Raw genomic sequence first — 15467 nt, 5'->3', positions numbered from 1 at the left:
CTGTGTGCATGTGTAAAGCTGTGAGTGGAATGTCATCTGGATGTTCCTGGAAAACTTTCTGGTTGGGAACCCAAAATTTTACTGGTATGGGCTTGTAACTTTAATTAAACAGACACGCACCAGAATGGGAATACAGAGCAGCATCACTCAGTTCTAGACTAACCGTTAGCAACCAGACCACGCTTTGCTGGTCTGGAGAGAGAGCCCATTGGCCCCTTTGCTCTTCCCTCTTTCCCTTCAGAGCACAGAGGTGAGTGTCCGGGGCCTAACTGCAGCTGGAAAAGCCTAATGGCAGTTCAGTGTGGAGGCCTGTCCCCTGCAGTGTCGGATACTGGTGGGACATTTTAAAGTCATGGTCCTGCACATTGTTCCTTTTGCTCACATCGGTTTTCCTTTGCCCTAGAAGTGTCCACATGAATGTGTCAGTGTGATCTACTAGCATGAACTCTGGGCTGTAAGCCCCAACTCCCCTAAATGCGTTCTTCCCTTGGGCTGGCAGTTTGACATCTCTGGAGTGCAAATCTTCCTTGTCTGTAACAGGAAGGCAATTGCACCTGCCTTGCGCATTTCATGGAGTGAAGGTGCTCACATATGAAAGCACCTTAAACAACACGGTGTGAATGGGCTGTTATTACTTGTGACCCATCAGCTGCATTATTTCTGTGTCAGCAGTGGTATCTACACACACAGTTCTCAGAGATGAACGTCTATTGTATTTGAAAACACCTCCCCCTAGACGTGCACTCATTCCTATCATTAGGAGTTTCTCCTTTACTCGTAATTGAAATCAGTCTTTGCGCCGTGTAAAATCGTTTCCCTGCTTTCCTTTCTTCAGAGAGCAGCTGCCCATCCCACATGGTTTGTCCGGTCAGCAGAGCCACGGATCACGTTGTGTTCCCTGTTTCCCTAGCATCTTCTACACTGCTCTCTACCTAGAGCAGATGCAGTCAGGATGAGATTGTCAGTAATAACACAGCAGGGGAGGAGCTGCGAGTGGTCCCTCTGGCTGCAGAGGGGAAAAGACAATTCCACAACGCAATAGACATTTTCTTGACTTTGATGCCCCTAGGTAGCTTTCCTTTTGGATGATTGTTCCCTTTTTCCTTGCTATAGGAGTAAGCAAGGGAGGGAACAGAGTCTGGACAACTCTTGCCACCTCTTATCCCTTGCCTGAAGTTGGAGCTCATAATTTACACTTCCCCAATATGTCCATTCCTCATGGCCAGGGTGCTTTCGCTTCAGGAGTTGCCCTGGGCTCCCTTTGGCGTGGAGGCTGTGGCTCAGGCTTGCAGGGCCTTGGCTCTGTGACAGCACAGGGAGCCTGGTTCCCCTGGATGGATGTCCCCCTGGGATGCATCCAGCTCCACCCCTTGAGGCGCGTCAGCCATTCTCCTAAAACCTAATTGAGAGGAAAATGATGAGAGAGAACAAATCCCTAGCCTCAGGCACAAGGGAAGGTTTGATCAACGTGATTCTTACTCACTTTTATTTTTTCTTGCACTCCAGGAGGATTCACATCCACCTCCCTCAACCCCCAGCCCTGTGCCCTCCTGCGAATTGGAATTTTCTACTCTGTGCTTTTGCTGTCCTGTGCAGCTCACTGCTTTCTCTTCTCTCTGGTAGGTCAGCAAGACTGGTGCCGAGGGAGCTGTTCTCGACGAAGCTAAAAATATCAATAAATCTTTGTCTGCTCTTGGAAACGTGATCTCTGCCTTGGCAGAAGGGACAGTAAGTGATCCTGTCCCCATCTATGAAATGAAATTATGAGAAGCCGCTTTTTGGGTCTGTGTATTCTCTTTGCCGCATACCCCAGAGATTCGTTTATTTTTCTTTGGAAAAAAGACAGAGGGAATCCTGGCTGTACACACCCTGCCTGCTGGGAGATCTAGTCCATTAAAATGTATGAATGGTGCTGCTAATTTCCTATTACCAGGTCTCAGAATGGGCACTCTAAACTTTGGCCGAATCCAAAGACCGGGCAACAAATTCTTATTTCACACATATTCCTAAGCCCGGTGTCTCCAACACCAGCTTGCTTATGTTTTTTCTCTGAATGGACAATGGCTATGATAGCCAATACTTTTTCTTTTCCTGAATAGAAAACACACGTACCATATCGGGACAGCAAGATGACTCGAATTCTTCAGGACTCTCTGGGTGGGAACTGTAGAACCACCATCGTTATTTGCTGCTCTCCTTCTGTCTTCAATGAGGCTGAGACCAAGTCAACACTGATGTTTGGGCAAAGGTGGGTGTGGTCTCTCATTCCCAGGCTCTGAGCTGGGTCTTAGGTGTCGGGAATGAGTGGTGAGGGGCTAGTGTCAGCGAGGAAGTAGTGTGAGGGGGCGAGCAGCCTATTACTAAATGGCACCTAGCAGGTAAAGCCTGTAAACTTGAGGCGTCATTCATTGAGACCAAAGAATAGCTATGTGTTAAAAAACTGGGCAGAAATATAGCCAGTCAGGGCTATGATACTTAAGAAAATGCTCAGACTTGTTATAGATGCGATTGCTCGTAATTCAGTGGGGTGCTGCTTTTGTTCTGTATGGAATTAAGTCTCACAGGTTCACAGGATTTTAAGTGTGTACAGCTCCAGACTGATAACTACCTTTAACTCCAGTATTTGGGATCCACCGCGGAGTTAATAGAACCAGAAACTTGGATGACTGTAGAGTAGTTGCATCAATATAAAAAGGGACTAAAGAAATCCTCATACTAACCCTGGGAGTAGGAAGGTGGCTGCTATCTTCCTGCCTTCAAAAATGTCCAAATAGAATCCCTGGATCTCTGAGAACTAACAGTTGGGCAGCAGGGCAGCATGCTAATCCCGAGACAACATTCCCACGTGTGAGTTAGGGCGTGCCCTCCTGCCCTTCCTGCCCAGCCCTCCCCACAGCCCAGGGCCCACCTCCTTCAGCCGTGGTCCCTCAGCATCAGTTCAACATGTGGTTTCTTGTGCCGTTGTGCCCTTCCATCCTGAACAGCTTTGCAATCTTCAGACAAGTCACTAGTTCTCTTTGAGCTTTAGCTGCCTTATTTGAATGGATGCACAGAGCTCTCCCCTTACCTTCCTCCCGGGAGCGTGATGTATGGTTATGCCTGAGACATAGATTAAGATGCCTGGAGAAAGGACAGATGGGGGTGGGCATTCTGCACGGGAAATTGTTACGACTTGTTTAAACTGCATTAAACCCCAGTCATTTCCTGATCCCACAACAGAACATAGAATTACATAGTCATGGCACCTGTGGGATATCTAAATAAATAATAATTACATCAAAGTGTTGTAGAACTAATCTGTCTTTTAAACTGGATTTGGGTCCTTTACTTCTCATATTACTCCCTTGATTATTCAAATGCTTAGGTCAGTGGATTGCAGTAGGATAGCGCCTACTTTTCTCAAGGGTCACGGGATACTTATAAACCAGTATAAGTGTGTGGGAAACAGACTACCACGGTGATCATCCTGCCTGTCCTGTCTCTCCTGGTCTCTTCATCTTAAGCTTTAACATTTTTGTCTGAAGACATGTTTGAGCAAACCAGCACCAAATGCTTTTATGGAGGAAATATCTCTTTAATAAAAGTTTCTCACTTGCAAAGCAAAAAATAATCTGAATCATTGCAAGCCAACGTTGTCCTAGAGCACAGGTATCTGTCTCAGGGTTGCTGTTGTGAGTGGGCATTTGCAGCTGTCTATAGGAAGAGTCTTGGTATAAGTCCAAACGATTATCCTTTCTTCTGATTTTCATGAGGCAATTGTCAGCATCGTCATTATTGCTGGCAGTTTTTTTAGGGCTCAGCATGTGCCAGGAATGTCAAATCTGTGTGGCAGATCTATCAGGTGGGCCTGACCTCACCTGTGTACAAAGGATGACGTTGGGGCTTAGACTCAAAGCTGTTAGGTGCTGTGCCTGAGTCCACATAGCCACTAAATGACTGGATGACATAGGATGGGGACTGTAGTGTTTGACACACAGCCTCTTTTAAAAAAATTTTTTAATGTTTATTTATTTTTGAGAGAGACAGAGACAGAGCACAAGTGGGGAAGGGCCAGAGAGAGAGGGAGACGCAGAATCTGAAGCACGCTCCAGGCTCTGAGCTATCAGCTGATAGCTGGGGCTCGAACTCATAAACCACAAGATCATGACCTGAGCCGAAGCTGGACGTTAACTGACTGAGCCACTCAAGCTCCCCTTGACCCACGGCCTCTTATATGCAGGCTGCTTGATCAGGACCCTCGATGAGGACAGGCTTCTGGGTCATTAACTCCATTTTGAAGCCAAGTTCTGCTGCTGATACATTCCTCTCTTGTTTACTTCTCTCTGAGACTCTGTCTTCGTCTGTAGGGAGAAATGTTATAACGCCTTCCTCTGAGAATTGTTGGGAGGATTAATGAGTTGCTTCAGTTTTTACCTAGCACAACGGTGGCTGGCATGTAATAGGTGTTCAGTGATTGTAGGTTTTTGTTTTCCTCCAACTTCAAAGGTGTTCAGTCTGGGAAAGTCAAAAAAATGGATGGGGCTGCCCTGAATGAAACGGAATATATGGGACATCTGGGGATAGAAGAGGCTAGACTGAGTGAGGTAGAGTTAGAATTAAGTTTCTGGAATGAAAGACTAAAGAAATACTAATGCTAATTTGGGACTCCAGGAAATAAAAATAAAGTGTCAGTTATCTTTTCAACTGGAATAGGTTGGTCTGCCATCTTTTATGAGAGTCATATGGACACTGGGCTCCATGAGGGCAGGGACTGGGTTTATCGTCAGCGTCAGTTGTCCCAACAAGCAGCCAGCACAACTAGTACACAATAGAGTGTCATTAAGTAAATGCTTATTGAATGAATGAACGGATGAATCAAATGCTTATTGTGTAGGATTCCTTAGAACATTAGGACAGGTGCTGAACTATGACACCGTTATGTCCCGAAGTTTGGTTAGATTTACATCTGGTTTGTTTCCCAGCCTGTAATTAGAAAGGTGTGAGCTTTTGTTCCTCTCCCTCGATCCCTGAGCTAATGGATTCTTCAAGGACATCTAAGTTCTCTATGGGGCCAATACCTGCTTTATTGTTAAATATACGCATTGAACCCAATTACACAGCAGACACGAGTCTGAACATCGGATTAGACATGGTATCTGATAGCTAATGAGATTAAGCACTTTGAACTCAGAAAAGACTGCTGGGCACATCTCAAATTCAGTGTAACGAGTGTTCATTATACTCCTGTTGCAGGGGTGGTCAAACCTTGGGGCTGTACAAGGTTCCTTCATTATTCCTATGTGGTTCTTTCAAGGACATGAAGAAACTCCATATTTGTTGCTAGGCGATTTTATCGTATTGATGCCCTGAATAAAACAATAGTATGTCCTTTGAAGCAGTAGAAACATGATAGAGTCTACAAATGCCTGAGGGCAGCCTACCAAGTCAGCGCTCTTTAGGATTCTCGATTGGGTACTGGAATTAAAAGGGAAAAAATGCACATTTTCTGTTTCTTGGTTTTGGTGGTGAATGCTGCCTCTTCTAGTTGGTCAGGCCTGTGCCCGTTAGTCTCTGAGTGTCCAGCATTGTGCTAGAAAAGAAGCAGAAGCCATTTTCTGTGTTCTCAGAGAGCTTTTAATCTGAGAGGGAACACTTGAATTTCCAGGCAGCCCAGAGTCAAAAAGCTGGACTGTGGGAAAGCAGAACACTTCCGGCTTTTGAGGGAGAAAAGATACTCAAATTAGAGCACTTTCATTGATTTTTTTTCTTTTAGCTTCCAGCATTTTATTTTTTAGTCTTTAATTACTCTTCCAAAGAACTTTCATTGCACTATTCGAAAAGGATTGTTGTCAGTTTTAGAAGTATGAACTTGAATCACCCAATTATCTCGGAAGCCTATTTAACGTACCTTGATTTGGGGTAGTAAAGCCTCCAAGGGGCAGGCCAATCAGTTTGGAGAAAGCCTGAATCAGCACATCTTTGGCACTAAGACTTTTGATTGATGTAGCATGAATAATTCAAAGGCTTTATTCGTATGTTGAATGTGGAAGGAGAGTTGATAATTTAGGGAAAGTAATTTCTTCTTTTTATACTGTGTACTTTTTTTTTTTCCAAATTGTGCCACCTCTTGCCCAGTTTCGTGACAGCTGCATTGGTCCTGAGTGCTGTACATGCTAAATTCATGTCACTAGAGCATGATAACAAATTATCTGCAAGGGTAAGAGTGGACACTTTGGTGAAGGGAGACCCGTGGCTATACTGTTAACATAAAATGGAAAAAGACTCAGATCACTCCCAGTTGGCATGTCTGTTGCTAGAACACCAATAAGGCTGATTTTTGGAGGGAGGTATACTGTGGGTGACAGAAGTTTAACCAGATGCCAAATCCTTATCCAAATCACTAATTCCTCAATGTTTCTCGGGAGACTGGAGCTTTTCAAAAGACACAAAATTTGGAGCTTTTAATTTTTCCTTCCCTATATCCCCCACTCAGGAGCAAGGTAATGGCCTCACCAGGAAATGGGAAGGTGCTTTGCATCTGTCATTTTTTCAGAAGAAGGTTAGGTGTTTCATGAGGAAACTAGGACTCTGAGCACAAAAGAAGGTGTTATGATTTTATGTGTCAGCATGGCTAGGCTGTAGTCCTCAATTATTTAACCAAACACTAATCTAGGTGTTGCTATGAAGGTATTTTGTAGATGTGGTTAACATCTACCATCAGTTGACTTGAAGTAAAGCACATTACTATCCATAATATGGGTGGGCCTCATCAGTTGGAGACCTTAAGGGCAAAAACTGAGGTTTCTCAAAGAAGAAATTCTGCCTCAAGACTGCACCATCAATCCTTCTCTGAGTTTCAACCCTGCCAGCCTGTCCAGGACTTTCCAGTCTCTGCAATCATGTAATAAATACAGAAATCTAAGGTATATCTTATACATATATACTATATATGTATACTATATCCATATGGAGATTATATATATATATATATATATATATATATAGACATATATATATATGGATATATGTATGTATGGATATATATATATGGGTGATATATATATGAATGGATATAGAGATGGAGATATATATATATATATGGATATATATGTATGTGTATATATATGGATGGATATATATGGATATATATGTGGATATATATCCATATATATATGGATATATATGTGTGTGTGTGTATATATATATATGGGTGGGTATATATATGTGTGTGTGTGTGTGTGTGTATATATATATATATATATATATATATATATGGATGGATATATATATGGATGGATATCTGTTCATCATTTATGTACCTATATCTGTGCCATTGGTTCTGTCTCTCTGGAGAACCCTTACTGACAGGGAAGGATGCTGGGCTACCTCCTCCCACCCCACACATTACAGAGATAATCTGTGCATTGAAGGTGTGTGGTTGTATGGAGCTCCTTTTTCAAATGTCAGTACGATCCTAAACACCTGGAGAGGGAAGGAAAATGCTGAAACCAAGAGGTAGGAAGAGGCCAAGAACAAACATCTTTCTGGCTCTTCCAGAGGGGCCAAAGTAATGAGAAGAAATTCCAGTGATATGTAGCGGGTATATCATTCAGAACTCACTATGGCCAGAAAGTACAAGTATAGGCAGTTATTGAGGAATTGGGTAGGGATGAGATTTATCAGGCAGAGTGATGCGAACCAAGTAGCTCTATGACTCTCCTCTTCAACAAGGGCTTGATTCAGGGCCAAACTGTGAGAATGCCTAGAGAGTTTTTTCACCCATGGGGTTAACTGAGAGGGTAGAGATGGACATGGTCAGCAGTCCTAGATGCCTGGATGTGTGCTTCTGAACATGTAAGCTGCAAATTCAGTGACAGAGGGACCTGGAGGTGCTGGGCAGGAAATAGAATGCTCAAGGACACGGGGGCAGGGTCTTCCTTCCGCTCCTCAGGGGAGTATGTCTAAAAGAATCCTTATCTGACTGTCTCCCTTTGGGCATCTAGGTGGAAGACGTGCTGTGGCCTCTGCTCTTTGCTGTGCTTGGTCTGCTTTCTTCAAAGGTGGCTAACATTCATTAGCATTAAGATCTTTTAAAAACTGGATCCTGTTCCCTTCCTGTGGGGAAAGGAAGTATTATATCTGGGGCAAGTCTGGATTATGTATTATTTAAGTAGTGCTTGACTCTCCAAAGCAAGCAAAAACAAAGAAAGACTGCTAAACAGATACCTGATAACTGCACCCTCAAGATTTGGCTCATTTGTGCTGAATGGGTTTTGCTTTTGGGATATATATCTGAGGTTAATTAAGGTGTCCCCCTAAGTAGCCTTTGGTTAGGATTTTGCTCAGTGTCTGCTATGGATATAACTTGTGGAATAGGCTTTCATTTCTGTATACAGTTTGGGGGCTCTGGTGGAAAGACCTTGAAGGTCTTTGGAAATGAAGACTCAAGATACTTCTCTGCTCCTTTGTGAGTGATCAGATCACATCGGGATTCACCAAATGTTGTTACGGTGAGATTGACCTATAAGGATGATAAATGAGCAGTATATTCATCGCTAGAGTAAGTCTCCTGCAGATTACTGGCTTGTTTTCCTATATCACGGAGATAAACTCCCAGAACTGTGGGGCTGGGTGGTACCACTATTGCTATGTAGCTTTAGCTAGGCAAAATCGTAAAAACTGCCTTAAGAGCGTTTCTCACTGTCCGCTGTCCTGTTGATTTTATGTTTCCTTGTAAGCTATTTAAAATTCTTTCAGAAACCAGGTTGAAGAGTAAATGCACATGTATATGTACTCACAAGTCCCTGACTTGTGTCTATAACACAGTCCTTGAGTGCTCAGGATCCATGTTGATTCACTATATTTGAACAGAGCCCAGATATTGTTGGTTAGTGTGATTATAGCTCGCAAGTATATGGAAAACCAAAATAAAAGAGCAAAGAATGTGAAAGTTGGAAGACACTTGCATGTGCTCTAAAGTGGACAAGGCAAAAAACCAGTAGACCACTATCCAACCCACCCTGCTGGCAATGAGCTAAACATCCACACAGGGGAAAGGGAATTGTGAACGGCCAAATTAGATAGGAGCTAATGATTAGGCTCCTCTTTGTGTAAATTCTCCTGAAGTTCGTGGTAAAAAGTAAAAGTGTTCATTGTCTTTTTACTCTGGTTCTCTCATGGGACTGAGAGACTGAGACACTCTTTATTCCATTTTGTGAGGTTGGTTTCAACATCTTAGGTAGAATGTTTGTTCTGTTTGAAAGAAATAATTCCAGGCACAGAGATTCAGGTATCCCTCTTAGCGACTCTAGTTTATTCCATGATCTAGAAATCGTTATATCTGACTTGATTTCTTTCTATGTCACTTTATTTTTAACTTTTTTTGTTGACTGTAACATACATACAATAGAATGCATAAATTCAAGTATGCAACTCAGTAAAGTTTTACAAATATATGTACACATAGAACCATCACCCAGTATCCTAGAAGCCTTTTTCTTATACCCTTCTGGTTAATACCCAGCTGTCAAGGGTGTCATCCTGACTTCTGTCAACATCAATTACTAGTGCCTGTCTTTGAACGTTGTATAAATAATGACATACACTACTGTTTTGTGTCTGGCTTCTTTTATATAACATTATAGCTTTGAAATTCACTACATTGTTAAGTATAGTAGTAGTTTCATTTTTCCTAGTTATATTGTATTTCATTGCATGAATATAGCATATATTGTATCCATTCTACTGTTGATGGATATTTAGACTGTTTTCATTTATATTATAAGTGAAGTTACTATGACATTGTTTGTCATGTCATTAGGTAAATATTTGTCCTCATTTCTGTTGGTTATGTATCTAGGAGTAGAATTGCTAACTCATAGATATGAGATATTCAGCATTAGCAGATAGAACAAAGACTTTTCCAAGATGCCTGGAATAATTTATACTTCCTCTAGTAGCACCTGAGTGTTGTAGTCTCTGTACATTCTCACCAACACTTGGTATTATCAGTTAAAAATTTCTAGCCATTTTGTTAGGCGTGAGAAGATATCTTATTATTTTATTTTACATTTCCCTGATGGCTAACCATGTTAGGTGTCCTTTTTGAGAATACTTATTGACACTTCTTTTGTGAAGTGCCTTTTCAAATCTTTGCCCAGTTTTTACACTAGTTGTCTGCTTTTTTATTATTGATTTGTAGGGGTTATTTTGGGTTAAGTCTTTTATCAGATATATGTATTGCATATATCATCTCCCACTTTGTAGCTTATGTTTTAAGTCTTCAGATGGTGACTTTTAATGAAGGGGAGTTTTTAAATTTTAATTAAGTCAAATTACTTTTATGTCCTATTGAGAAATCTTTACCTACCACAGGTCTTAAAGATATTCTCCTGTTTTCTTCTAGAGGCTTTATTATTTTACCTTTCACATTTATGTGTATGATTTATCTGGAATAGACTTTTTATATGGTATTGGGAGAGTGGATAAAGGTCACACACACACCCCCTTCCTCCAGCACCATGTACTGAAAGGACCATCCTTTCCCTTTGTGCTGTATGGGCACCTTGTTGTAAATCAGATGACCTTGTATTGTAGGCTAGTATCTGTTTCTGGATGATCCATTCTGTTTCTTTTCTAAAGTTTCTGGACTATTCAGTCTCTGTTAATTACTGTGGCTGTATAATAAGTGCTGATATTCTACTCTTTAACTTCATTTTTCAAAATTGTCTTTGCTATTCTTAGCTTTTTTGCGTTTCTTTGTAAATCTTAGAATCAGGTTGTTGATTTCTAAACACATATGCAAGCCTCCTGGGATTTTATTTGAGATTATTTAAAAGCTATAGAACAATTCTGGGAAGGATTGGCATCTTATCCAGTCAATGTTGGCTGATTTCTTCAAATTCTAGCTTTAGTGGATGGAAAGGCATTTGGGATGCCACTGTTCCGTTTGGAATGAAATGAAGTCTAGGGCAGTCGCATGAGACAGGGTTTCCCACCATTGTTAAGAGTTCCAAATGAGAGCTGGGATTTATATCTTCCCAATGCTCCTGTGGGTCATTTCTGTACCATTTGTGCCCTGCTCTGGGCCCTGGGACAGCGACCTGTTTGGACAACTGCAATGGGCTGTCTTTGCCTCTGACTTCACATTGGGTTCTGCCAATGGGAAGAAACATGGGCAGGTTATCAGAAGAGAAGAAAGTGAGATCAGGGTATTGGTTTTTTGGCTCTTCCCCTGCAGGGTCACTTTGGGTCGGCTGTGTCCTCAGATTAAAGGCTGTTAACAGATGCCAGTGGCCAACCACCTTCTTAGAGTTCCCTGCCTCGGTGGTGATGGTTCCCCACCACTGGTTTGGGGTACACATTGTTCATTGCTACTTCCCAACACCCTTCTCATACCTTTGGCAAATTCCCAAATTATGCAATAGAACGGGCCATCTGTTTCCTGCCAGTACCTTGATTAGTATGAAAGTGGAAGAAGAAGAATTTTCTGGACAGCTTAAAGGAATTTGAGAATGAGGATTAGTTACACCAGTGATAACCTTGCTGGGTCTGCTCACCATAGTGTACTTCTGGCTAAACTTGCCTGAGTATAGCAGGAAGGCTCTCTCCTACTCTTTCTGGTATCACTGCAAATCATCAAGAGACTCTTTATGATTTAAAAAGTGAGACCAGTAGCCTCAAAGTGTACCCTTAAATGCCCACAAGCATTTTAGCCATAGGTCATTTTTCACTTTTTGACTTACTGAGTTGATAATGCACGCTGCAGTGTCCGTGTTTGCACGGAGAAGCATCCACACTGCCGGCTGAGGATGTTAGAAGGTGAGGTGAGAGTGTCAAGCTGGCATAGACTGACACTAGTAATGAAATTGCCGCTATGTGAAAAATTGGAGTTGAAGCACTTCTGGGGACAGCAGCCTCAAGCTGCAATGAACGAGGGAGAACTTTACTAATTCTTAAGCGGAGTCTTACACTGAAATCATTTAACTCCTCTTTTGACAGTTGGGTTATTTAGTTGTCTGCTTTAGGAATTAATTTTTGGAGTGACATCTGTAGCCCTGGTGCGGGCTGGTGAATTTCTTTCACTGAATTAGAAATCATGTCCAAAATGGCATTTCATGACAACAGTAATTAACCTGAATCACACATCAGATAATGCTGGCAAGTATGACAGTACAAGAACTTGTGGGAGTTTAAACTGGAAAAGTGAATAGCAAATAAAACAGAATATCACATTTTTGAATGAAGTTTTTGCCTTCTTAAGAAGTAAAGAGTAAGCGGGATCCTGCTGTGGTCAATTTACATTTCAGTCGGACACATCTGCTTGTGTGTTCATTTCTGTACAAAGCTGGGTGAATCGTGTCGTTTATAGTATCAGCCAGAGCTGTCCTGACTTTGCTCTCATCAAGTTTCCCTTGAGTAACTGTCCAGACATCCAGTGTGGGGTCACATTCCCCAGTCATATGCCCTAGAAATTCACTGCATGTCTCATACTAGAAATGAACAGATGGTGGCCCTTAGACATATTTATTTGCCTCACACATTATTTTTCAAAATTGTCTTAAACTAGGAGATACAAATAAAATTATCAACCTCTGACTTTCCCTGAACAATGGGATGGACTGAGAACAGGGGCCCTCCACTCTTACATGGTGACAATCGCCTGTGACAGGGGCCTGTGCTCAGCGGGGAGCCTTGGTTTTACCTCGCTGGCCAAAAGTGGCTAAGTGACCCACCTGTCCCGGGAAACACGTGTTGGCATGTGTTCAACACACTGAGGTTGATTGTAGGTACCAAATATAAGAGAAACATCTGATTGCACTATTTCAGTCTGTGTATCGTTGATGTGAGAAAACTGTATGCCCTACGAGGCCACAGACTTTGTCTCCATTGTCTTGACAAACCCCAGTGTTTCATAAATGTTAGTAAATGTTAGGATAGAAAGGAAACTCTTACATAAGAAGACGGACCTGGCAGGGGTGTGCCAGATGCTTAGAGGAGACTGCTGAATGCTTGAGAAAGACTATCACCATAAGTCAGGGCTGAGAACATAGAACAGGGAGTGATGGCCCTGGGAGACAATTCAAATGAAAGTCCATGGGATTTAGGCTGGCAGGAGGTAAAGGAGAAAAGGAAATGGTGAGTTTGGAACCTTCGGGGCAGTTAGGAGGGTGATAGGTCCCAGGACCCCTTCTGCTACCCCAGTCCCAGCCTTCTAATGTGAAAGCATTTGAGGCTTAATTGTATTCATGATTTAGTTGATGCTAATAGCTACCCTCAGAATTTTTTCCCTTATGCTTTTGACCTCAGGGCTAAGACCATCAAGAATACAGTCTCCGTGAACCTGGAACTGACAGCGGAAGAATGGAAGAAGAAATATGAAAAAGAGAAAGAGAAAAACAAGACTCTCAAGAATGTTATCCAGCATCTGGAGATGGAGCTAAACAGATGGAGAAACGGTAAGGAAGAACGGAGAGGAAGAAAGAGGCACGGATGTGTGTTTTCCTTTTCCTAGGACAGCTGGCCTCCTGGGACACTTGGGAAGGACGGGATGAGGGTGGAACTTGGTCCTGCCTTGCAACAACCTGTGGAATGAGTAACGTTTTCTCATTGCCTGGCATAGCTCCCCACCCGGCCCCGTCACTCGGCTCACATGCATGCTTACTGTGGGCAAGTGACTATTTGCAAAGTTGCCTTAATCTATTTTCAATGAGATGCTCCCCTATCTGATTATTGTGCTTCCCTCCTGTAGCCATGTTTGAGGTTTAGAGGGCAGTGCCCGAGATGTTGTGGCTCAGATTGCTTTTGATTAAATGAACAATGTCCTTCTCTCATATGTGAGTTTTATAATTGATTTGGGGTTAAAAGTCCCCTCTGGCAAATATTTGCATTTTTTTTTCTGGGCCCAACTGATCATGCTCTGGCTTCTTCAGAGACAGAAATAGAGGGCTCTTGAAGAAGCTCTGTGCTAAAATGGAGTCTTACAGGCTTGTTTCGTGACTAGCTTTTTTTCTTTTTCCCCAAAAAACATTCTCTTTGGTTTGTTCTACTCGAAGAAAATATCTCAGAGAGCTGACATGCACTGGGTGGGTGGGTTGTGGGTGAGGCGTTGAAGAGGGGTTTCCAGATCCAAGTGCGGGCAGATTATTTCAGAAATTTTAGCATTGTGATGAAGTTAGAAGGTAGAAGTCTTTCTATTTTTTAATTTATTTTTATTTTTACTTTAACTGAAATAGGCAGGTTGGTGTGTGTGTGTGTGTGTGTGTGTGTGTGTGTGTGTGTCAGGGCACAGTGGATAGCTGGAGATTCAGATTCTTGCTGCTGTGTCCACTACGTATTTGAGGTGCTGCAGCCGACTTCAGTCTCTTGGGTGAGCGTAGGAGCCGCTAGGCAGGATCGGGATGGGACCCGCCAGTTTGTGACTGTAACTGCACAGTTAGTGGCAGACCGTCTTGTGAGTCCATGTTTGCCACTGTGTTTTGCTAGGAAGGTGGGGTGTCAATGACCTACTATTTGATTGAAAAACAATTGTGAGGCAAACCAGGATCCAAGAGAGGTTCAAGAAGTGACCTAGTAGCCTAAATAACACGATGCTTTTTGGGAGATTTTCTAGCTGCACACGTGTTTTGAAAGCTGCTAGAATAATTGAATAATTCAGCACCTGGGGCCGGTGCATGCTTCCTTGCAGTTTGGCAGGAGTAGGAGAGTGAGGAGGGATGGTTGGCAAGGCAGGGAGTGGCTGTATGAGGTTTTGTTCTATTTCTGGGATCCTCTCGGGTCAGTTCTCTGCTGGGCAACTGGAACATTCAGTAAAGCCTTTTGGTAAAGAGAGGGAGACTGGCCTTGGAACACTGTGGAGTGGACAGCTAGCCTTGTTTTTTTTCTGCTCCCTCCTGGCACCTGCCAGGCTCTCACCCTGCAGTTCTCGATCCCTCAACCAGTTCTGTCCTCTGGGGGCAGTCTGCCGCCCAGTTTGCCTAACTCCCCTTGTTGCCTGGGCACTCTCACCTTGCTTTTGGACTTTTCACTTGGTGTCATTTTAATTTTTGTCCTGCTCCACCCACCTTGCAGATCTACCTAGAAATACACTGTTTTCCTTGGCCTGCAGGGTGAGATCCTATATAAGTCCTTAAGTACATAATTGGGGGAAACTCACGTATGGTTTCTGGCACATGATAGACTTCCATAAACGTATCACATAAACATGTTTAATCCAGCGCCGGAGTGGAAAGGGTGAGCTGTCAGTCATGGTCTGCGCCCTTACGGAGCTTACAGTCTGATGGGGAAGGCAGACTTCAGCCACAATCAATAAACATGTCTATGCTGCATACCTAAAAGAAAGCATAAGGTACTAAAAGGTATTATAACAGGGGCCCAGATCTTGACTTGGGAGTCAGTGCAGGTCTCCCTCGGTAAGCGACCTAGGGAATAAGATCTGAGAGAAACAGAGCAGTTAGAAGCGCCAAGGCAGAAGTGGGGGTCAGGGTGGA

General features: G+C 42.8%; 1 protein-coding gene across 1 annotated transcript in view; it reads left to right on the top strand.

Annotated features, from left to right (window-relative positions):
* The window catches only part of KIF5C (kinesin family member 5C), a 166294-nt gene that overhangs the window by 80695 nt on the left and 70132 nt on the right, over positions 1-15467 (top strand). The window contains exons 9-11 of the mRNA XM_049616144.1: positions 1624-1728; positions 2100-2248; positions 13288-13436. Coding sequence (XP_049472101.1) covers positions 1624-1728; positions 2100-2248; positions 13288-13436 — 403 coding nt within the window. The remainder of the gene's footprint in view (positions 1-1623; positions 1729-2099; positions 2249-13287; positions 13437-15467) is intronic.

The sequence above is a fragment of the Panthera uncia genome (assembly GCF_023721935.1).
Source record: "Panthera uncia isolate 11264 chromosome C1 unlocalized genomic scaffold, Puncia_PCG_1.0 HiC_scaffold_3, whole genome shotgun sequence".
Taxonomy (NCBI): Eukaryota; Metazoa; Chordata; class Mammalia; order Carnivora; family Felidae; genus Panthera; species Panthera uncia.
The sequence above is the reverse complement of the archived record's forward strand: the minus strand, read 5'-3'. Positions and strand labels throughout refer to the sequence as shown.